Raw genomic sequence first — 25,894 nt, 5'->3', positions numbered from 1 at the left:
TATATCCCGAGTGACACTTTGATAGTTTTAATTTAAATATGTCAAAGAGAGTAATTCGTTAAGATTATTTCATGAATAACTGTCTTTTTAAATCATTTTAACTAATATTTTATTGATATCTTCGCCTGAATATTTACTAAACCTGTTTCTTGTTGTTGTCTGTGACAAGTTGTAAAACATTAATTGCCAATAATGTCGCTGAATGTATTTTTGTAATCTAAACTATCTAAAAAATAGGTACTAACTTCCTTATAATTGCGAATGTAACTAACACTTTATTGTGAACTACCGATTAATTTTCTTGTTTTGCTTAATATTAGTATATCCTTACTAATACTTAGTTTTACCACATATTTTAAAGAGTTTTAACAATGTAGGATTTGTATCGAACAACTTTTTGATGATCATTGCCAGAAATATCGTAAGTACAGCACGACCAAATTCACTTTGTATTAGAGATTTGAATGTCCACTGGTGTGGACGTTTGGTTTTTCCAAATTTTTTAAATTTAATTTTGGTAGCGTCTCTCCAAGTAAAATATCGGCACGGTACCAAAATAAAATTCAGAAAATGTGGAAAAACCGAACGTCAACAACAGTGCACATCCAAATCTCAAATACAAAGTGAATTTGATCGTGCTGTAATTCAATCGTAATCTTTATCTGAAAAGGTCATCATCATCATTATCATCCAGCCCTTTGCGTCTACTGCTGGACATAGGCCTCCCTCATATTTGTCCATGGTGCTCTATTTTGAAAAGGTGTCAAATAAAAAAATACAACTAGTGAATAGGCTTAACAAAATATATTAAATTATAGGTATAGCTTACACATATTAGAAAATATCTTTAACAATAATTGTATATTATCATCTAAACATTCATAAATTAGTATAAAATCAGTTATGTGTTATGTGTTGCTATTACAGACTTCATTTAATAATATTTTTGTCATTTTAAAACAAAATTATCATTATTATCTAACAATTATGTAGAAAAGTTTTTTCACAGAGCATTGTGTGAATATAAACTGCCTCCATTTCCATTTTGTAGAAGAAAATGTATCTTTCTTCTATTTTCAACTCTTTTATTTCTTTTTAGTATTAGATATTTTATAAGTAGTGACATTTAGTAGCATACTATAATGCTAGCTAGGTGCTACGATAGTATATGGTCTTGCTGTCACTATCTATAATAATAATGTTCAAAATAAGCCAATTTTTGTGGCTTATTTCCAACTAAAATTCCTATACCTATACCTATGTGGCTAAACAATCATCATCATTAATCAGCCAATCGCGTCGACTGCTGGACATAGGCCTCCCTCAGTTTTTTCCAGTTTTCTCTACACTAGGCCGCTTGTCCCCAGTTTCCTGCTAGTCTTTTTATATCGTCGGCCCATCTAGTCGCGGAGGTCGTCCTCTGCTTCTGTATAGTTTCTGGGCCTCCATTCCATGATTCGTCTTGTCCACCGTCCGTCTTGTGTTCTACCTTGACGTCCGTCTTGAACTCTTGATCTTTGCCTGATTTGTTGGTTTGTTATGTGGCCTCGAAGGTTCACGTTCTGCAATGCTGAACTGGCTAAACAATACCATAATCTTTTTAATCTTTTCTCAGAAGGGTTTGCACACTATAATGAAAATCTTTACAAAGTGAATAAAACGCATAAATGAGAAGAATTATTATTTTAATTCTACAAACTAATACTTTGTCGTATTAAGTTACTATTTTAATTGGGAATAGGCCACAAAAATTGTCTAAGTCCCAACTAAAATATGTAGGAAATAGAGATATAACAAAGGATTATTTGTAAAATTAAAATAATAATTCTTCTTTTTTATGCGATTATAAATTCGACGGTAGACCGCATACTATAGTAGCACCCTAGTTATATATGTATTTTTGATTTTGCTGGTTATTGTGTCATTGTGTTCTTGATCATTTTCTTTACTTAAAAACTCTTCGTATAAATTTGTCTTACTTCAGTCTCGTGTGTCTATATTCTATATACCTAAATCATACCAGCCACTACACTTTTCAGATGATCATTGTTGAAGGCCGTGGACAAACGTAAGAAAACATTGACGTTTTATTCTAATGATTTTTCTTTGGCTTACCTACCTCATAAGAATTCTTTAATATAATGTGTCTATTATAATTATTATTGATTTCCGAAAAGATAAAACATAACTGATTTTAAGAAAATATTTTATCCAATTTCATGTGCAACTTATCCATATCAATTTTTGGATTCTAGAATAGGTCGGAATAATATTTTTTTTAATATCCTAATATTATTTCGCTAAATTCGTTAGGTACTTTAGAAGGACTTTGTATTCTTGTATAATATATTAGACACACTAATAATTGTGAAAAAAATATGTAAATAATATATAAGATACACTAGTTGAGAAAAAAGAAAAAGTTATTTACAGATTGGTACTTCCCGCTTAACAAAAAAAGCTTGCATAGTTTTAACTTTATCTTTATCTAGTACTTATCATAACTATTGTCTTTTTTTTCTTCTTTTTGACGTAAATTAATTAAATTAACATAAATTTGGATTAAACTAGGTATTTGTTTTCTACACAATCCTTCCTCTTGAAAATTCATTACAGTAGTCGCATGTGAAATTCGAAAATGTTAATCACAAAGTCAATATCACAAAAGACAGTTTTTTAGACAAGGTAAGTAATCAACCCTTTACACAAATATAATTCTAGGTTATGAAGATATAATATAAAAACTATTTTATTTTTTATAATTTTTTCAACTTTGTGCACAGACATCAAATTTGACATATATGCTGATAGGATATACTATCACATCAAGTCTTATAATTTTAATTTCAAGAATAATTTTTTTTATTTGTACAACTTTCGAATAAATAGAAACTTTTAGAACAGTAACACATAAATTTTTATAGAATTTTTTAATTAATATTTCTGATATATTGGTGTTAAAATTTTTTAAATCTAAATAAAACTATCTACACTGTTACAGGTATCAATGTTAACATCAGTTTTTGTGACACCTAAACATCAGTCATCAGTAAGAGATGGAGCATATAATAAATGAACTCATTTCAACCACTTCACTGGAATTAATAAACTTTTTATAATAGAAAAACAAGTTTATAACAGATCAATCACAAAACACAACCCTTTTATATAAAGTCCTTTGAAAGTGATAGAAAATCTTATACTTATGTCAGCTTGATACCAAACAGAACAATTCATATAAACGGTATTTTGTAAATCCTTAAATAGATTTTTTTTTCGGGCCCCCTTAACGAACCCCCCCGTGTTAAGAGCCAATATATGGTATAGGTACATCTGCAGGGTACCAATTTTCTCCCCATATGATAATCTGACGCGCTCGAGTAACTGCAAAAATCTCCGCTTGGGCTCCCCTACCATAATAATAAATGTGAGTTTAGAAAAGGTAAAATATTGAAAAATTTTTTAAAATTTTATCAAAATATATATTTACTAGAATTTAAGTTAGTGATTGTCTATACGAAAGATAAATTCTTTTTTATCATTTTCACTAACATTAATTATAGGTATAAGATATTTTGTAGATTTTTGGATACAGTTTTAATACCTTCTAAACAGTTTTAACGTACATTCTTTACAAAGCCGTACTTTAGTATCATAATGTGTACTTATCGAAAACCGTAGGATACACGGTATACTGAATATTTTAGTGCTGCCATTAAAAGTTTTCATCTCCGATTTTGTTGTACCTCCAGCGATTTTCATGAAAATTAGTAAGTGGTTGTCACCCTGTGGGTGGATGCCACCCTTTCTCGAGGGTGAAAATTATTTTATTAAAAATAACCTCATAAATCAGATGGAGGGACAAACTCTAGCAAAATTTGTTATATAAAGTTATTAAAATAAATCAATACTTTTTGAATCATTAAAGAGCAAACATTTTAATTTTTCGTGAAAAAAATGCATGCTTTAAAGCGGTTTTTCATAAATAACTCAAAAACTATAAGTTTTACAAAGAAATTAAATAAAAAATACAATAATTTTCTTACTTGAAAAACCATTTAACCCTGCTCTCCTGTTCGGGTCTATTTGACACAAAAAAAATTATTTCTTATTTTCAAATTATTATGCGGCGTAACGATTTGATGTTTCGTGACTCTATTACCTAATATGAGGTCTTTCAATTGCATAATCTTGTTCTCATGATCATTTTTCAGTGCGTCATTAATTATGACGTCATATACTGTATTGGGCGTGTCGAGACTTATTTCATGTAATTATTGACGAATCTGACAGATGCTAGAATCGTACTTAGCCATAGGTGAAAAGCTTGTGGAATTAAACTAATTAGTAATTTAGTAGATTTGATTTTTACACAATATGTTAACGTGTAGGTATTTTTTATAAAGGGGAATAAAATTAAAAAGTAAACAATATTGTTAATTAAATTTATAAATATGGAAACATTAAAAAATGACACAAAACTATCCATAAACTGTTTTTATTTTCTTCTCTAGGTGCTGTCTCCGCTTCAAAAGTTGGCAATCATCAGAGAGATCTTTATTTCTGAAACCGCAGCTCTAAATAATTCATTGTTATTACATTCAAACCAGTTCCTAAGGTTCTTCAGCCATGAGTTACGTCTTCTTACTATGGATCTTTTTCTTGCATAATGACCTGGAGTATTAGATATAGGGGAAGTCGGGGCAAACTGAACCGTTGGAGCAAAGTAAAGTATCTTTTTAAATTTTAAATTATTCGCGCCAGTAATACAGTTTCAAACGTAAATTTAATATATTTAAGTTGGTAACATTGTGCTTACGACGAGAACACGTTTGACGAAAGCTGCTAAGTTGTGGATGAAATTTTTATTTTATGGTGGTAAAATTCTAATCTGGTAAGTGTGTAATCTAATGTATAACTCAACTAGTTATTATTACATTCAAACATTGTTAATCTATTATGTTAGGCATCTAATTAGAGATAGTTTTGCAAGAAAACGAAGATGATATGTAATGACAGTTTTACATTAACATCAAATGTCAAAAAAGTACCAGTGTGGGGTAAAGTGAAGTTTTTCGCAAGGGGCAAAGTGATCCTAGGTTCACTTTGCCCCCACTATTGTTTTGTAGTAGATAGATTTGTAGAATGTGTTTATTGAAGGTTGAAGGTTAGAAACTATATTTAGTCTCGGTTTAATTTATCCGAGATTAATTTACTAATTCTTGTATCGCCTAAAATTAAACCGGATAAAAAAACTACTATAGATATATTATAGGTCTGGATCCCGCGTATGAAAAAAAAGTTGATTAATAGCAAGCTGAAAATTTGTTAATAGCTTAAGGGTGTCTAGTCGGATAAACTTTGATATATGGGAACACTGGAACAGGGGCAGTTTTAATTGTGGAACAGGTTAAAAATTTGGAACGGTCACGCCACGAAAACGGCACATTTATTTTGTCCGACAGAACAGACTTAAACTCTTCGAACAGAGATTAAACTCTCATGCAAAAATCAGACGGCTATTTATCACCAAATGGGCGTTTTAATGAGTGGAACATGTAGAATATGTCAAATGACAGGAATTATGAGAAAAAAGTTGCAGTAAAACGAAAAATTGCTGTTCCAGAATCTTCTGACTCCGAAGATCATGATGTTGATGATGCCCACTTGTGCGAAGATTCCAGTGACACGGAAACCTTCAGTGATGAAGTTGTTGAAATTTTGCAAACAAACCAGCTTACTGCAGTTCCAACGAAAGATGTGTTTGCCAAAGATTTTATAATAGTTCAACTAACTAAGGATAAAATAAAAAAAGAATTTGTTGCCCAAGTTAAAGGTCCATTAAAAACGGGTATGAAGTAAAATTTCTGAGACGGTATAGAGGAAACTGGAACATCTTCGTCTTTCCAGAGGTAGATGATATCTCGGTAATAACTGTATCTCAAATCATGGGAAAGCTTCGCTCTAAAAGAGTCAGATATGGAACAATCCAGTTTATATAGAACCTTTTATGTTTTAAGTTTGTTTAATTGTATTTCCTGATTAAATATTTAATTGATCTAATATGTTTTACTTTGCCCCAATACCAAAGTTCACTTTGCCCCGCCTGAGGGGCAAAGTGAACTTTTTGCGACTTTTGGGAAATATGTTTACAGCATATTACATAAAACTGTTTTTTAGTTTTTAGGTATTGGATTATGTAGCCAAATGGTTCTGCTATCGTATGAACAAAAAATAGTCGTAATTATTATTTTCGTATGTCATATTATTTGACAAATCTTAACTTGTTCACTTTGCCTCGACTTCCCCTACGTCTCTCATCACATGTCCCATATATCTCAGTTTTATTCTTATTTGTTAGTTCTTCTCGTTCCTTATGCGTAAGTCTCATTACTTCCACGTTGGCTATTCTATCTACTCATGAGATATTTAGCACTCTTCGGTACATCTCGAATGTCTCTAGTCTCCTCACGCCAATGACTAACTTTTAACGAACTAAATTCTAAACCAAAACACAAAATAATGCACAAAAACGTTGTGAAACACAAGGGAAGTCGAATTCGAAATTTCAAAATGACAGGTACACAAAATACTGACCTGAATAAGAACCGTCACTTGACTCTTTGACACTTCTAAAAAATGGCCAAAATGGACAAAGTTTTCGTCAAATGTTCGTAATACGTGTATTTGATTGGCTAGAAAAAACGCGCATTCTAAATATCAGCGAATCAAACGTAGGTTAGGAATAGACATCTTATGTATATAACCATTGAAATGCTGCATTATTTTTGTGTTTAATCACGGAGCTACCGCTTTTTCCGTCTCATCTAACTTAATGCATTAGAGAGAAATCGAAAAACTGTGACGCACTGAAAAATGATCATGAGAACAAGAATATTATGAAATAAACAATCAACTTTATGATTTTTTTGATAAAAATTAAATTGTTACCTAGTTTACGTTCGGGTCAATATGACTCGCGTATTTAAACCGTTAAAAATTACCTGTGTATGCATGTTTAGTTGGCAGTATTCTATATTTTCTAACAGTGTTTGTCAGTCGGGTACATCTATAAATAAAAAGAGGTTTCTGCAAGCTAGAACTTATAAACAAATTGTAGTATAGCTGGACGATGTTGCAAACATAGTTGCAAACCAAATTATAGATATGACCAACATCGAATGACAGCGTATTTTTGGAACCAACTGGAAATACTTGATAAAATTAGTTTCCAAGTATACATTGGTCTTTTATTTTTAGCTCGACTTTTTAAGTCCCATTGTGAATCAACTGAAAGTTCGTGGAATGAAGAAACGGGTCGTAGTAAATTTCGATCAACAACGTCCCTTGAAGTATTTACAAAAAGTTCGCAAGTAATACGCTTTGATAAAAAAACTAATAAGACAGTACAGGAGACGTTATGATAAACTTACTTCAATACGTGAAATTTGGGAAAAATGGATAGAAAATGTACCAAATTTTTTTACCTCTGGTCAAAATGTTACCGTCGATGAGCAACTAGTTGTCTTTAGAGGCCGCTATCCCTTCAAGTACATTCCAAGCAAGCCAGCGAAATATGGCACAAAATTTGGGCTTTATGTACTTATGAACAGTAAAACTTCTGATGCTCTAAAATTACAGATCTATACAGTAAAGCAGGTGCCGAGCAAGAACGAAATCAGGGAATGCGTGTGGTGTGTGACTTAAATAGTAGATTTGAAAGGCCACAATACTACTTGTGATAAATTTTTTACATCATAAAATTTAAGACAATGTCCTCTAAAAAAAAGTAAAATGTCGGGGACTATAAGAAAAATAAACCGGAGCTTCCAGCAAAAATTGCGAATAAAGAAGTTCATAGTTCGTCTTTTTGCTTCACGCAAGATACCACTGTTGACAATATTCCTCAAAATAATAAAAATGTTGTTTTCATGAGTACTCTGCATCATGAATCAATGCATCATGCATCACTTTCATCAAATGAAAAAAGCCACAAATTATTTTAGATTACAATTCCAAGCTTTAGATTACTCTAGATTAGCTTGTTGGTACATATAAATGTAAAGCCGGGCTCAAACGACTCGTGTACTTGGCGAATAATCGTTACTTGCGTTACTTACTATGTCTTTTGGGAGGGTTACTAGAACAATTCTTTATCAATTAATAGTAGTATTAACATTATTATTATTAGTGTTTGACAAATAGTACAATAATTGTACTAGTAACCCACTCACACAGCATTGCCAGTATACGCAAGTGACGATTATTCGCCAAGTACACGAGTCGTTTGAGTCCGGCTTAAGAAGACAAATCGCTAGCCAATGAATGTTTTTTATAATCTGCTGGATATTTCTGCCTACAACGCGTTCGTTTTATGGACGTAACAATAAACTGTCAAAACGGCGAATTTTTTTTGAGGATTTGGGAAAAAGACTGATGAAACCAGTCAACGTTTCCAGAAAAAATATACCAATAACTAAAGGCTCATAAGAACTGGTAAAAAGGACACGAGCAGTAACGAGCGGAATGGGACGTTTCATCGCCGCCGGTTCATCGCCGCCGTTTCGACGCCGCCGGTTCATCGCCAGTCCATTTCATCGCCAGTTAGTCATTTGATTTTATGTTATGGGAGATGACACGACACGACGTTAAATTCAGTTCAAAAGTTATGACAATTAAAAAGATAAAAAATATTATTATATTTACAGCCGGTTTCCGAAACGTTATTCAAATCTCCGATCATCTAATCGGCTGTCAGATTTGATCAACTGTTAACCTGTGATGGGTTTCTCAAACGCCAATTATTGTAAAATTGCATGATCATAGATCATGTAATCGATGATCTGACATACAATTTGGTAGCGATACTGTCACAATTGGCTGTTATCCTTCAAAATTTCAATTATATTAACCTCTAAATCCAAACTTGTATCTTTAGATTCTAAAGGTGCATTCTCTCTTACGTACTGTCACTTTTGTTTGGAGCAAGAATTGAACGAGAGCATTTTAAAAATGAGGCTAGGTAATGTGACGAGAGTTGGAGATATAAAACAGTTTATTTATGATCTATAATATTTTATAATCGTATTTTTATTTTTGGTCTATATATTTACTTTTTATATTTATTTTTAATTTATTTACCGGCTGTTTTATTGTCTTCAAAGTTAGCTGCTATAATTTCTCACACGTTTTCCCTCTTATTTACATCGCTATAATCATTATGTTCTGCTTTTTAGAGCTCTGGCCTCTCAAAAAATAGCTCTATAGGTCTAGCATCCTTGTTATCTTACATTTTTTAAAGAAAAAAAAATATAAATTATATAATCAAATATAAAAAATGTCCGAGATATCCATGTTCTGCAAGTTAAATAAATATTTTAAATTATTTCTTCCACAAAAAATCTTATTTTTATTGAATAATATGATTTATATCATTTATATATGTGTTATTTGACAATTTTTTCCCGGTATTTGTTAATTACAGTAATTAAAAAACTAAAAAAAACTTTTAACAGCCCGTTAATCGACGGATAGTCGCAGATTAGGTAACAGTCCATTTTTACCGCCGTTTGACAAGCGAAACTGATTAATCGACCTTTCGGAGACTCAAAACACTCATGATCGGCTGTTAACTAACGATTAATCTTTTGTCAGGTGATCGACTGTTGTTAAAACTAGTTTGTTTGACGTTTCTGACGCATTTAATCTATTGTTAATCGTCGATTACATAATTTTTGAGATGATCATCCTTTCGGAAACCGGGCGTAAGTCTGTCAACGGGAATGGTCATATCTAAATCATAATTAATACTAAAATTAAATAATAAAAGCAACTGTCGAAAATATAGGCATTATATCAGATAGCGATTAACTGACTGGCGATGAATCGGCCGGCGATGAACTGGCGGCATCGAAATGGCGGCGATGAACTGGCGGCGATGAAACGTCCTAGACCCGTAACGAGTAGACAAGACGGAAATGCTAGTGAACCGTTTATGGACAATCTAACTCCGCCTACTAAACGACCACGACCACGCTGTAAACTTGCTCTAAAAACGATATCATGACTAATTTTGATGTTGTAATCATAAACATACAGTTGAGTCCGCGAATCTTTACCCGTGCGTCATCATTTAAAGCATACGAAATAAGTCGATGATAAGTCGGAAATTGAAATTTACTAAACGCAACAGCAAGTCACTTACTGTCACTTGCTATTGCGTTTAGTAAATTTCAATTTCCGACTTATCATCGACTTATTTCGTATGCTTTAAATGATGACGCACGGGTAAAGATTCGCGGACTCAACTGTATTTGTAAAACCGATTCGTTGTATTACTGTCCCAGCTGTAAACTGAATTAAATTTTTGTAGATATTTGTTACTAGGCTTTTTTTGTTAATGAAAGAAATAATACCTTTTAGGTTTGTTAATAAAGTTTAATTTACATTAACAACAAAATTTTTGTTTAATTAACCATAATTTTTTGTTAGTAAAGTTTTATTTATCACCATTAGCTTATTTTATTTCGATTAAGGAGCGTAAACCACAGTTGGGTCATATTGGCTCGAACAGTACATTCGTGTAGTTGACTCGAACGGGACAGCAGGGTTAATATTACATCAAAATGAGTTATAGGTAATTGAATGTATATTTTTTTCGGCGAGTAGTACTAAAATTTAATTACTCAAGCTTAACAGGAAAACGATGAATTTTGTGAAATATACTTACTAAATACTTGTCAAAATACTCAGGAATATTTATCAAATGAGCTCCAGAAAAAGTTGATAGCATTAAACGCAAAAAAGTTATGATAAAAAGAAGAGAACTCTTTCGAGTTTTTAAGGAAAAAGTGAAAAATAAAACATAAGTACGCCATTTTCACAAAAATTAAAATTTATGATAATTTCCATAGAAAATAATAGATATTTTCTTTATTTTAGAATAAGTAATAACTTCAGGGAAAATACACTCATTGGCACAAAATTCCGCCACCCAAAATTTTTTATTAAGTTTGACAATCTATAACTTTTTTATTTGTACTCCGATTTTCAAGATTCTTACACCAGTTTGTAGGTACATGTATTGATGTCGTTTGATATTAATCCGGTCACAAAATTTTTTTGCTTAGATGGCATTATACGGGGGTGAATGGAAGCGTTGTATTTTGTCCTATTTTTAAAAAATTTTGTATTATCCTGGAGGATATGGAACAAAATCGGCTCTTCCATTTTCCGCAGAATTTTTTAAAGTTAGGAGAAAATACAACGCTTCCATTCACCCCTGCATAATACCATGCATGCAAAATTTTTGTTTTACCGGAATAATACCAAACGATGTCAATACATATACCTACAAACTGGTGTAAGAATCTTAAAATTCGGAGCACAAATAATAAAGTTATAAATTGTCAAACTTAATCAAAAGTTTTGGGTGGCGGAATTTTGTGCCGCTGAGTGTAGATAGCAGAAGGGGTCCAGGGAGGAGGAGACACTCGTAGCTTTAAAACTTGCGGTACTGGTTCGGGTTTCGGATTGTCATCTGCCGAACTATTCAGATCTGCCGTAAACAAAGTCAGAATAGCCATGTTAATTGCCAACGTTCGGAACGGACAAGGCACATAAAGAAGAAGAATGACTTCAAAAATTTTGACTAGTTTAGAATGCATATTTTTGAAAAAATAAATAGAATTTAAAAAAATTAGAATTTTTCCAATTCTCGTAATTTCCACTTTTTTATTATATATTATATCTAATAACTCCCCAAATACTCGATATACGTAAAAAATAAAAGAGAACCAAATTTTAGATTTTTCTTTAGCAAATATCTTACTTTTGTGGGATAAAAAATAACCGAGATATAAACGTTTAAAGGCCAAATTTTACTGCCAGAACCATGTAAATGGGCCCTTTAACCCTTGTCTTTAAAAATAAAGGATTTAAAAGATTCATTTAATTCAATTTTATAGCCCTTAGAATTACATTTCAAATGGTTTTTAGATGAACCTGATACATCTCGTAAAAATTAATGGAGTTATCCAAAAAAAAAAAAACCAATAACATTTTTTAAAAAAAAATTTTGGAGCATACATTTTAAAAAGTTTCTGAAGCATAAATTGTAATGCTATAAACTTCTTCGCATTTTATAGATAATATTGAGTAATTTGACAAATATTCAGTAAATTCGCCGAAAAAAATATGCATTTAATTATCGATAACTTACTTTGAATTAACACTAAAAGATTTTCCAAGTAAGGAATTTATTTGATTTTTTATTATTTTCAATTTTGGTAATAACACCTTTTTTGTAAAAACTTATAATTTCGGAATGACAAATTAGAATCTTTGATCTTTAACATCTCAAAAAGTATTGCTTTGTTTTAATAACTTTAAATGAGGCTTAAATTTTGCTTAGAATTTATCCTTTGATTTATTTATGGGGTTATTTTAATTAAATAATTATCACTCTCGAGAAGGGGTGGCATCCCCAGGGTAAAAGCGCAAGTTGGCACCATGTCACTTTTGTTCCTTGCGGTATCTTCTAACCACTTACCAAATTTCATGAAAATCGATGAAGTTTCAACGAAATCGGAGGTAATAGCTCATAACTACCTTCAGTGACTACACTAATATATCTAACTATGGTTTAACTTCAGTCTATGTTTTATTTTCATATTAACCACTAACATTCTCCTAATTTTAAGTTAATATAAATCTGTAGCAGCGCTATGAACCCTTATGATGTTCTTTAACACCATGGTGAGTGAATATTTTAAAACTTCTCTTAATATGTTTTGGTTTCTAAGAGGATAAGTACGGCTTTGTCTTACCATGCAAATCAGTCTTAATGTCTGTGCACACGTCTACCATGACCATGGTACCTTCTGTCAGAAGCATCGTCGACAGCGTTAATAATCATTCCCCTCGTATCGAACGAGATCCTTCTGTTGCTCTCCATCATAATCATTGGATTTCTGCCGTCCGATACAATGGAATGTCGTCTTCCTTCGAGGACAGCTGCTGGTCGACCATCAACGACAGGAACGTACTTTGTGGTAGCCTGCATAGAAAATCTGCGCCCTCCCGTGGAAAATCCACGATTGCTTGAAGAAATAGCTGGAATATTGCTTGGAGTTACCGGAAAGGAGCATTGTCGGTGCAAAGGTGTGGGTAATTTACCTGAAAAAAACAAGTATTCGATTGTTTTGGAGCAATATTCTTATGACCAATTAAAGTGCAGGCAAGTGCAAGTTGCAAAGTGGAATGTACAGCGAAAGTCACGTTTGCTAGCTTTTCTCCATTTGCATGAATAAAGAATAAAAGAAATAAAATAATATCATACAGCCTAAGAAATTTTATACAGCGTATATACATTTTTTCATTAACTGGATAAAAATTTATTTTATTGTAAACTGTAGACATATAAATTTTAACTTCTTCTTCTTAGCCTTCTATCGTCTATTCTTGAATATAGGCCTCTCCCAACTCCTTCCATCAATCTCTGTCCTGAGCAACATACATATTTATAATTGGTTCCGGCTATTTTTTTATATCATCTCATCTACCCATATCATCTGTAGTCTTCCTCTTGGTCATTTACCTTTGTAAGGTCTCCAATGTTGCATTGTGGCGTTCCAACGTTGGTCTTTTTGTCTAGCAAAACGCTCATTTGAGTTGCCTGCGAAGCTCCATTTGAGTTTAGAAATTTTTATTATGATATCCAGGACTTTTGTTTTTGTTCTTATCCAGTCGTTCCTCTTTTTATCTGACAGTCGTATACTTAACATTGCTCTTCCCATTGCTCTTTCTGTTGTGGCTAGTTTATTCATATTGTTGATGAAACCTTTAAACAACCAATACTGAGCGTGCAAAATGAGAAGACACATAATGGAAGATAAAGAGATGTCAAGCTCGCGGTATGCTGGTGACGCTGCGTTGGTTGCCAAAAACGAGGACGACCTGTAACGACTCTTGCATCAATTTAACCTCAGAGCCAAATGGTTCAACGTAGTGATATCGCCGTTAAAAGAAAATATATGACAACATTAAAGATACCTATAAGATGTAAACCTAAAAACTTGTAAATCAACTAAGTGAATAAATCGATTATCCAGAGGTGAAGTTTAAATAAGTATATACACGCACCGGCACGAAAAACGGGCACCCCAAAAAATCAGTCAGTTTTGATGGCTCGTATTTCCTAAACCTGTTGTCCGATTTAAGTAATTTTTTTAATATGTGTTTTTTTCTAAAAGTTTAAAAAGACAGGGAACACCCTGTGGAATATTCTAGCATTTATAAAATACTGAAATTAAAACCCAACTGCAGCCTCAGGTTTTCTTAACATTCTGTTTTTTTTTATTCATTCGCTTATGTGAAATAATAAAAAAGTTAGGTACTTTAACAACTAGCCCTGTATTTCATCAATTCAAGATGTTTCTAAATAAGTGCGACAAACTTTAAGATGTAATTCTGCATGGAAAAATAATGAACGTTTGCTTTGTAAACATATGTACGCAAATGCTTCGTTTCCGAGATACGGATGTTGAATTTTTTCTTACAAACTGACGATTTATTTATTGCTCTAAAACTGGTTGAGATATGCAAATTAAATTTGGTAGGTTTTAATCAATAAAAAAATCACTTAAATTGGACAAGAGGTTTAGGAAATACGAGCAATCAAAAATTACCCATTTTGTGGGGTGCCCGTTTTTCGTGCCGGTGAGTGTATAATGTACTCTGTATGAGTATATTAAAATACATTTCTATCACATCCAAGTTTGGTTTGGGAAAAATATGGATCCGATTTATTGGGAGTAGACCACACTACTTGAAGGATCATTGCAACCCATCCTGCCTCAACAAAGTCCGACATTACAAGAACTCTTGCAAACGATATTTGCTTCTGCAAAAGAGGATGCAGTGCATCAGTGGCTGTCTAAAAGTTTTATTGGCCTTTTTATGAAGTTCAACTTGTGGCTGATATCCTGGTTAAGATTGCCAAAATAGAGCTTCAATAACAGTTGAAGTAGAGTAAGGAGAAAAAATACCGGTAATGATGATGCCAATGATCAACTTGAATTATTTATTTTATGATTTAATTAATTTTATTTTTTGTTCATTTATGTGACCTAGAATATTGTACATTATACTGAACATACGAAGAAATAATTATTCCTTTCTAATTTTCAAACTTTAATTTTTTTTACATTTTTTAGCTATGAAGAGTGGCCGAACTAACTGATCTAAGTGACAAAAATTAAAAATTGCCGTAAAACAAAGAAAAATTATTCTCCTTCATCTTATTTTTGTGTAGACATGACTGTCTGTTTTTCAATGAGCCTACAGTAAGTTGTTAAATATATCGTTTTCGTGGTTTTCCCTACTGAACGTTTTTCTGTTGGGGAACCGTCTCTCGCCGTCCTTACTACTACTCTATTTGTTGTAATTCGGCTTATGTGGTCATTCCATTCTACGCTTCTGTTTTTTACCCAATTATTAATGTTGTCCACCTTGCATCTCCGTATCGTCATATTCTGCAGTTCTAGCTCTATCCCATAGTGTCTTACCATCGATTTTTCGAAGTGTAAGAAAACTTTGTGGACGTGGACGTTTACGAAAGCAAACATGGACAAGATCATAAAAACGCAAAGATCAATGGAAAGGCAAATGTTGCACATAAGACTAATGGATAAAAAGAGAAACGAGTGGATAAGAGAAAAAACCAAAGTTAGGGATGTTAGACAAGAAGTTACAAAGTTGAAATGGAGATTTGCCGGACACACTATAAGACAAAAAGAAGACCGATGGAACAAAATTCTCATAAATTGGAGACCGTGGGAATATAAACGAAGCAGAGGAAGGCCACAAATGAGATGGGCAGATGAAGTCAACAAGCACGTGGCTCTAGGTGGATAACTGTAACGACAGATAGAGAAGAATGGAAAAGGTGTGGGGGAGGCCTATGTCCAAAGATGGACCGAAGAAGGCTAATTAGATAGAAGAAAATTTGACGGTCGGCCAAGAAAACTTTACCGACCAAAAAAATAAAACAAATATATAATTAAGATCTGTACAGATATTCTTTTTCACGTTTTGATGTGATCTTTTACCATTTATCTATCATGAAGAGTGTACATTTGAACACTGGCACTTAGATCAATTAACAAAGAACATGATGCCGCATTTACAGACTTTGGGTTTTGTTTGCAACCGCTAAAGTGAAGATAGCACGTAGATCTCATAGGGGGCCATTGGCATAGGAACATAGATCATATTGATTGAAAAAAAAAAACAAAAATTATTTTTTGGCAGTTAGGTCACTTATCTCCGTGACTCTTTCTATGAGGTGTAGTTTTAAGGGATGAAAATGTGTAAAAAAATTATATTTTAACTCAGTAAATAGATAGAGGTGGTTAAACACGTTATTCCAAAAGTTTTAAAATATCCCGATTTAGCGGTACTAACAAATAAATATATTATGTGAATTATACTATAAAATAGTTATTTATCGACTCTATCTCATATAAGTTTTTAGTTTGTGAAAACTGTCATTATAGATAGCAGTTCGTGAAGGATTTAAAGTGTGCGTGAAGTAACAATGTATTTTAAATGGGATTTACTTTTTCGCACTGTTTTTGGCACACTTTCATATAATCAAATATATTTAACTTTCGCGTTGTCATGGTGATACATGTGAGCAATAAACTACAACAAAACTTTTGACAGTTTGGTGGTTTGAAAGAAGTTAGAATTTTTAAATGTCAAAGTTCTAAAAATTGTAGAATAGAAATGAATTCCAGTGACGAAGAGTTACAGTTTTTTTATTTGTTTATCGTAGATAAAATTTTATATGAAACTGTGCGTGAAGTATTTTTTGCGAACTTACACGATGTATAGCGTGCGTTCTCTAAACATCGCGTGCGTTCGCAAAAAGCATACTTCACGAACTGTTTTATAAATAACTATTATGAAACAGTTCGTGACGTATATATTAGAGCACGAGCGGCGCGAGTGCTATACATCGCGTAAGTGCGCAAAAAGCAAAAAGTACTTCACGCACAGTTTCATAAATATACTGAATTCGCTCTGCCGAGACACAACTGTCTGGTGACGTTGGTAATTTCTAGATTTGACTGGAAATTACTACACAACCAAACATACCTGCGCATTGCCAATATTATTAATAGGAAACAGACATAAAAATAACATAAACCTTACGCCAATCAATAATATTTATTCACACCATTATAATGTATTGATAACAAATGAGAAAATTATTTATTGTACACAATAAAAATATTTTGTAGAAATAAATTCCACAAAATTTTACTGGCTTAGTATACACTCCCTGCTCCCACTATTTCCAATAATTCTTCTTTTTTTAGTGAACGATTAAGTTGATTTGAGCAGTTAATAGTGTCAGGTAGGAATTTTCCCAATGCGTCAAAGTAAATCTCGGCAAAGAGAATTCAGTATACAATATTTTATCTACTCTATCTCATATTATGTATAAGTTTTTAGTTTGTGAAAACTGTCATTATAGATAGCAGTACGTGAAGGGTGTAAAGTGTGCGTGAAGTAACAATGTATTTTAAATGGTATTTACTTTTTCGCACTGTTTTTTGGCACACTTTCGTATACCTAATCAAATATCCTTAATTTTCACGTTGTCATGGTGATGACATGTGAGCAATAAATTACAACAAAAGTTTTGACAGTTTTGTGGTTTGAAAGAAGTTTGAATTTTTAAACGTCAAAGTTCTAAAAATTGTAGAATAGAAATGTATTCCAGTGACGAAGAGTTGCAGTGTTTTTATTTGTTTATCGTAGATAAAATATTGTATGAAACTGTGCGTGAAGTACTTTTTGTGCACTTACGCGATGTATAGCACTCGCTCTGCTCGTTCTCTAAACATCGCGTGCGTGTGCAAAAATCATACTTTATAAACTGTTTCATAATAGTATATTATTCAACGAGTATGTAATGATGGCTATTACTCACGATGACGAAGTTTGCTACACGAGCCGTAGGAGAGTGTCGTAATTCATCAGAGTGTCTAATAGCCATTACATGCGAGTAGAATACTATACTTTTTCTACGACCTTTTTTTATTTTAATTAGTAAAAAATATCATTATCAACTACACGAGATTTAATCTTTACCCCTAGTACATGGCTAAATAATTGGTTGCTTACTTTTACCAAATTCTTATGTATTGTAAAAATACAACAAGAAATATTCAATCCAAGTTCTATTCGTTTCCGAAAAATTATATGCATAAATTTGTACCTACTGTCAATGAATCTAATAAATAGGAAATGGCTATTATCGGCGTACGTATTTAATTCATGAAGTTTTATGTATATTTACATTTAACTATATGTATAATATAATAATATAACTATACAGTGATGATCGTGCTAATAACCGACAAAATAGCGCAAAAGATGGAAAACGTATTAAATTGTGAGATAAAAAGAAATGAACTAGTCGAGCTGGTAAATTTAGCGATATTAACGTATAAATTTACATTATATTGATTGTTTCTCACCTTTACACGTATCAGAGGAGTATGTCAACTAAAACTACTGTCACTGTGACATTGTCAGTTGCTAAACTCGTCCGATACGTCTAAAGGTGGGAAACAATCAATATAATGTAAATTTTCAGGTTAATATCGCTAAATTTCTCAGTTCGACTAGTTTCATTTCTTTTATCTCACAACTTAATACGTTTTCCATCTTTTGTGCTATTTTTCCGGTTATTAGCGCGCTCATCACTGTGTATAATATGTTATAACATATTTTTTCTACGACCGTTTAATAATATGCTCTTCTTCTTCTTCATGTGCCATCTCCTCTAAGAAGGTTGGCAACCATCACGGCAATTCGCACTTTCGATACCGCTGCTCTAAAGAGATCAGCAGAAGTGCAATTAAACCAAGCTCTCAAATTGTTTAACCAGGAGATGCGTCTTCTTCCGCGACTCCTTCTACCCTGTATTCTTCCTTGCATTATCAATTGTAACAAGTTATAACGCTTGCCCCTCATAACATGTCCCAGATAATCTGCTCATTATTCGCTATTTTTGAATAGATAATAACACCCATTACTTTACCCGTGAGTAATAGTTCATTACTCAAGGGCTGAAATTAAGGTCAACTGGCGAATGTCACTTTTTATTAGTCTTATATAAACTGCAAATAAAAATACTTACTTAAACTTGTTTATTTAACACAATAATTATTGTAATGTATATCAATAATTAACTTCGAAAAATTTTTAAAGGATTTTTAACTGTAACAATGCGTTAGTATACACTCTGGACCAAAATTAACCGGCCACCTTAAAAATGAGTTATTTTTGATGTCTTATATCTCCTAAACCTGTTGTCCGATTTAAGTGATTTTTTTAATGTGTTATAGCCTTATTCCTTGACAATATCGTTATAATAATATTGTTGCTAAACACGCAAATTTTCATTGTATATCGGGTGTACGAATAAAACTGTGTTTTTTTCTTAAAGTTTGCATCACCCTGTGGAATATTCTAGCATTTGTAGAATACTGAAATTAAAACCTTCATATAGCCTCGTGCTTTCTCAACATTTTGTTGTTTGATTGCTTCGCTTATGTTGGATACTAAAAAAGTTAGGTGCTTTAACAACTAGACATGTTGTTTATCAATACAGGGTGTTTTTAAAAAATTTTGGCAAAGTTTAAGGGGTAATTCTGCATGAAAAAATAATGACAGTTTGCTTTATAAACTTATGTCCGCAAATGTTTCGTTTCCGAGATAGGGGGTGTTGAAATTTTTCTGAAAAACTGATGATTTATTTATTACTTTAAAACCGGTTGAGCCATGCACATGAAATTTAGGGAGTTTTAATAAGTAGTTATTGCACATTTTTTGGCATACAATTAAGCATTTCATAGTCACCATTGGCGCGCCTACGGGTAATATGATGGCTCATATTACCCGTATGCGCGCCAATAGCGAATATTAAATTCTTAATTGTATGTCAAAAAATATGCAATAACTACGTCATAAAACCCACCAAATTGCATTTGTATATCTCAACCGGTTTTAAAGCAATAAATAAATCGTCAGTTTGTCAGAAAAGTTTCAACACCTCTATTTTGGAAACTAAGCATTTGCGGACCTAAGATTATAAAGCAAACTGTCATTATTTTTTCATGCAGAATTACCCCTTAAAATTTGCCAAAATTTTTTAAAAACACCCTGTATTGATAAACAACATGTCTAATTGTTAAAGCACCTAACTTTTTTATTATCCAACATAAGCGAAGCAGTCAAACAACAAAATGTTGAGAAAGCATGAGGCTATAGTTAGGTTTTAATTTCAGTATTCTACAAATGCTAGAATATTCCACAGGGTGATGCAAACTTTAAGAAAAAAACACAGTTTGATCCGTACACCCGGTATACAAGGAAAATTTACCTGTTTAGCAACAATATTATTATAACGATATTGTCAAGGGATAAGGCTATAACATATTAAAAAAATCACTTAAATCGGTTTAGGAGATATAAGACATCAAAAATAACCCATTTCTAAGGTGGGCGGTTAATTTTGGTCCAGAGTGTATTTTTTACTTTTATACCTTGTTTACTATTACGACTTTTGACATTTACCATTTTCAATGACAGTGACATTAGCGTATTTGGTGTGTTTATTGGAATTTAAAATTTATAGGTCTGGATCCCGCGTATGAAAAAAAGTTGATTAATAGCAAGCTGAAAATTTGTTAATAGCTTAAGGGTGTCTAGTCGGATAAACTTTGATATATGGGAACACTGGAACAGGGGCAGTTTTAATTGTGGAACAGGTTTAAAATTTGGAACGGTCACACCACGAAAACGGTACATTTATTTTGTCCGACTGAACAGACTTAAACTCTCCGAACAAAGATTAAACTCTCATGCAAAAATCAGACTGCTATTTATCACCTGTCATAATTCCTGTCATTTGACATATTCTACATGTTCCACTCATTAAAACGCCCATTTTGTGATAAATAGCAGTCTGATTTTTGCATGAGAATTTAATCTCTGTTCGAAGAGTTTAAGTCTGTTCTGTCGGAAAAAATAAAAGTGCCGTTTTCGTGGTGTGACCGTTCCAAATTTTTAACCTGTTCCACAATTAAAACTACCCCTGTTCCAGTGTTCCTATATATCAAAGTTTATCCGATTAGACACCCTTAAGATAATAACACATTTTCAGCTTGCTATTAATCAACTTTTTTTTCATACGCGGGATCCAGACCTATTACATTGTGTCAATTTTATAAAGTTATCTTGTGTTATATATTCTAAATATATTATATCATATTCTAGATAGTTATATTATTATATTATATGTATATAGTTAAATATAAATGTGCATTATAACTTTTTAAAAATAAGTCCACGCACCGGTAATAGCCATTTCCTATTTATTACAATGCCAGTAGGTAAAAAATACTTATAATTTTTCGGAAATGAAAATAATTTGAATTGATTATTTCTTGTTGTGTCTTTTACAATACATAATTAAGACAGCATTGCTAATTAATAGTAAGCAACCAATTATTAAGCCGTGTACTATTCATAAACAAAATTTATTTTTGTAAATTATAATTTTAATCTCGAGTAGTTGATAATTATGTTGTTTTACTAATTAAAATAAAAAAGGTCGTAGAAAAAGTATAGTATTCTACTTGCATGTAATGGCTATTACTCACTCTGATGAATTACGACACTCGCCTACGGCTCGTGTCGCAAACTTCATCATCGTGAGTAATAAATAGCCACCATTACATGCTCGTTGAATAATATACTATAACACAATACAACTTAAAAGATAAACACAATATTAGTTATAAATTCCAATTAACACAAACAAAATACGCTAATGCCACTGTCACTAAAATAAATGATATACGTCAAAATTTTTAGTAAACAAGATATAAACGTAAAAAATATACCTACGGACATTTTTACAGTTAAAATTCCTTTAAAAATTTTTGGAAGTTAATTATTGATATAAATTGCAATAATTATTGTATTAAATAAACAAGTTTAAGTAATTTTATTTGCAGTTTATATACGATTAATATTAAAAGTGGCATGCGCCACTTGAATCTAGCTTCAGCCCGTGAGTAATGAACTATTACTCACGGGTAAAGTAATGGGTGCTATTATCTATTAAAAATTAGCAAATAATGAGCATGTTATTAAACGGTCGTAAAAAATAACTATTATCTACAATAAACAAATAAACAAACTGCAACTTTTTGTCACTGGAATATCTTTTTATTCTACAATTTTGAGAACTTTGACATTTAAAAATTCAAACTTTTTTCAAACCACAAAACTGTCAAAACTTTTGTTGTAATTTATTGCTTACATGCCATCATCAAGACAACGCGAACGTTAAGGATATTTGATTATATATAAGTGGGCCGAAAACAGTACAAAAATAGCCCAGTCGGGATAGCATTTGACCTTGCATTAGGAGCTGCCCCAAATTTTATTTTTCTAACCTTTAGGGAGGGTCAATATTAGTATAAATTTAAAATCTCGACTGAATTTCACCGTTGCGTTAGCCGCCATCTTGATTTTAAACGAGAACCGTTTTTGCTCAATATCTCCGCCATTTTCAATTTTTTGACAAAAAGTGTAGAAACTGAAATTGTTGAAAATGCGATTTTCTATAATTTCATTTATTATAATTTTTTTCGTGCGGTCGATATTTTCCGAGTTATGAGGGGAAAATAGTGACAGTTGTAGCATAATTATTGAATTATTGAATTATCTCGTTTATTATTAGTTTTACAACAAATATTTACCTATATAAAAATGAAGAGAATTAAATTTTGTATAATTTTCATGCCATTAATTTTTTTGATAAAATCAATATTTAAGGTAGTACGTATGTGGTAAAGGTGCGAGCGTAAGACCTGATTGATTTTGTAGCAATTGTTTTTGTTCAATATCTCCGCCATTTTCAACTTTTCGACAAAAAGTGTAAGAACTGAAATTGTTGCAATTACGATTTACTACAATTTTTCGAGAGAACCAGTGGCGGGTCTACAAGGGGGGAAATGGGAAAATCCCCCCAACAGGGTCCAAAATTTAAAAAAAAAATTGTTGGAACATCACGATATATTAGCTGACATAAAACTTAAAATATCGACAGACAAATTCAACCAATAAAACCCGCTAGTTAATAAAATTAAGTGAACTTAATGTATATAATGTCTTTTTATGTCTTTTATATACTTAATTTGGTTGATGTTTCATTGGAAGTTTCAAAAATTGTATAAAATATAATTCTCTTTATTTTTGTTTATGTACAATTATGTCGTAAAGTTAATAATAAATGAGACAATTCAATAATTATGCTTCTCCTCCGCTTCCATTATTTTCCCCCTTAACTCGGAGAATATTGATCGTATAAAAAAATTGTGCCAAAGAAATTGTAGGAAATTGCATTTCCAACAATTTTCTTTCCCACCATTTATGTCGAAAAGTTGAAAATGGCGGAGATATTAAGCAACAATAGTTCTCATTTAAAATCAATATGGAGGCTAATGCAACCGCGGAATTCAGTCGAGATTTTAAATTTACACTACTATTGATCTCTCCTAAAGGATATAATTATAAAATTTGGGGCAACTCGGATACAAAATTCAATTCAATAATTATGCTCCCCCCACCACTTTTTACTATTTTCCCATGTAACTCGGAAAATATCAACCGCATGAAAAAAATTGTTAAAAAGAAATTGTAGGAAATTATATTTTGAACAATTTTAGTTGAAAATGGCGTAGATATTGAACAAAATCAATTGCTATAAAATTAATCCGGTCTTACGCTCGCGCCATTACCGCATACGTACTACCTTAAATATTAATTTTAGCAAAAAAATGAACGAGATCAAAATTATGTAGAATTTAATTCTCTTTATTTTTGTACAGGTACATATTTGTTGTAAAACTAACAATAAACGAGATAATTCAATAATTCGATAATTATGCTCCAACTGTCACTATTTTCCCCTCATAACTCGGAAAATATCGACCGCACGAAAAAAATTATAATAAATGAAATTATAGAAAATCGCATTTTCAACAATTTCAGTTTCTACACTTTTTGTCAAAAAATTGAAAATGGCGGAGATATTGAGCAAAAACGGTTCTCGTTTAAAATCAAGATGGCGGCTAACGCAACGGTGGAATTCAGTCGAAATTTTAAATTTATACTAATATTGACCCTCCCTAAAGATTAGAAAAATAAAATTTGGGGCAGCTCCTAATGCAAGGTTAGGCCTGTTATTCGTCTAACCCGACTGGACTAAAAAGTCACATTGAAAATACACCCACACTTTACTTTTTTGTTACTTCACGCACACTTTAAATCCTTCACGCACTGCTATCTATAATGACAGTTTTCACAAACTAAAAACTTATACATAATATGAGATAGGGTAGATAAAATATAATATGTATTTGTAATTTTGCTGTAATGGTACATCATTTATATCACATACCTTTTTAATAATTTTCTTTACATAGCCTACTATTTACATCTACAGTATTGGAAATATTTTTCGGAACAATATATTTCGGAATTATATTCTTTATTTAACCAGTGTTTTAACTATTTATAATGGGAAATAAGCCACAATATTTTAAAAAAATGATTTTTATTAACGTTTCGACGTATTTTTCAGTAGTATTTTGTATTTTGACAACGGCATCCGATTTGGGCGTCGAAACGTTAATAAAAATCATTTTTTAATAATATTGTGGCTTATTTCCCATTATAAATAGTTAAAATTGTAAAAATGCCACAAGAAAATAGCTTCAGAACAACATTAACCAGTGTTAATTTCAAGACAACGTCGCGATGTTTCATATTTAATTCATTTGTTCGACTGCACTGAACTGAGGTGCCAATCGTATTGCATCGTTTATGCGATACCCAGCGGTAGAGGGATTACAGTCGAACAAATGAATTCACTTTAAAAGATCGCGACGTTACATTGAAATTTATACTGGTTAATTGCAAATCAACGATCTCAGTTCGGTGCAGAACAAATGTCCGATCTCAGTTCGAACAAATGAATTAAATATGAAACATCTCGACGTTGTCTTAAAATTTACACGGGTTAATTGCAAATCAAGAATCCAACTTATTGCATTGAAAGTTCCTATATTCCGAAAAAAGATTTCCAATATTGTATACAGTCGGAAAAATGAAAGAATACCTATGAACGATCACATCAATCACTTATTTTGTATTTGCTATATTTTTCTGTAACAAATGTTTGTTATTTATAGAAAAAGACAGCAAATACAAAATAAGTGATTGATGTGATTGTTCATGGGTATTCTTTCATTTTTCCGACTGTATTAGACTCGTATTCTGTATTTGGTCTATAAGACCAGGACTAATCTGTAAAAAAACGTCTATTTGCGGATTTTTGCTGATAAAGTTAGGTGACACCTTCAGTAATAAATATTGACTTATGCTCCTTCTCAAATATGCCCGGACCATTATTAAAAGAATTAAAATATTTAAAAATTTCGAAAAACATCGATTTTTTTCTGCTTTCTTTGCTTATAACTTTAAAACGATTTGTTTTGGAACAAAGTCGTAGAGAAATAAAATAAAGATAATTGAATTTTGTATGATACACGACTGGTCAAAAATGTCTTTAGGTATTACCTTTCCTGCAATATAGCAATAAATACAAAATAAGGGGAAAAATACGCCTGTTGTTATTCAATGTTTTTTAACCAATTTGGTGGCACTTGGAACCTTAGTAATTCGCTTAGAAAATTCTTATAACTTATTTAAATGGTCTACCAAATTTCATTAAAATCCA

The 25,894-nt window shown here is 31.9% G+C and overlaps 1 protein-coding gene across 1 annotated transcript in view; it reads right to left on the bottom strand.

Moving 5' to 3' along the window:
- Positions 1 to 789: 789 nt before the first annotated feature.
- The window catches only part of LOC114332065 (uncharacterized), a 52,786-nt gene continuing 27,681 nt past the window's right edge, over positions 790 to 25,894 (bottom strand). The window contains exon 3 of the mRNA XM_028281776.2: positions 790 to 13,176. Coding sequence (XP_028137577.1) covers positions 12,842 to 13,176 — 335 coding nt within the window. The 3' untranslated portion in view covers positions 790 to 12,841. The remainder of the gene's footprint in view (positions 13,177 to 25,894) is intronic.

This window comes from Diabrotica virgifera, chromosome 5 (assembly GCF_917563875.1).
Source record: "Diabrotica virgifera virgifera chromosome 5, PGI_DIABVI_V3a".
Taxonomy (NCBI): domain Eukaryota; kingdom Metazoa; phylum Arthropoda; class Insecta; order Coleoptera; family Chrysomelidae; genus Diabrotica; species Diabrotica virgifera.
The sequence above is the reverse complement of the archived record's forward strand: the minus strand, read 5'-3'. Positions and strand labels throughout refer to the sequence as shown.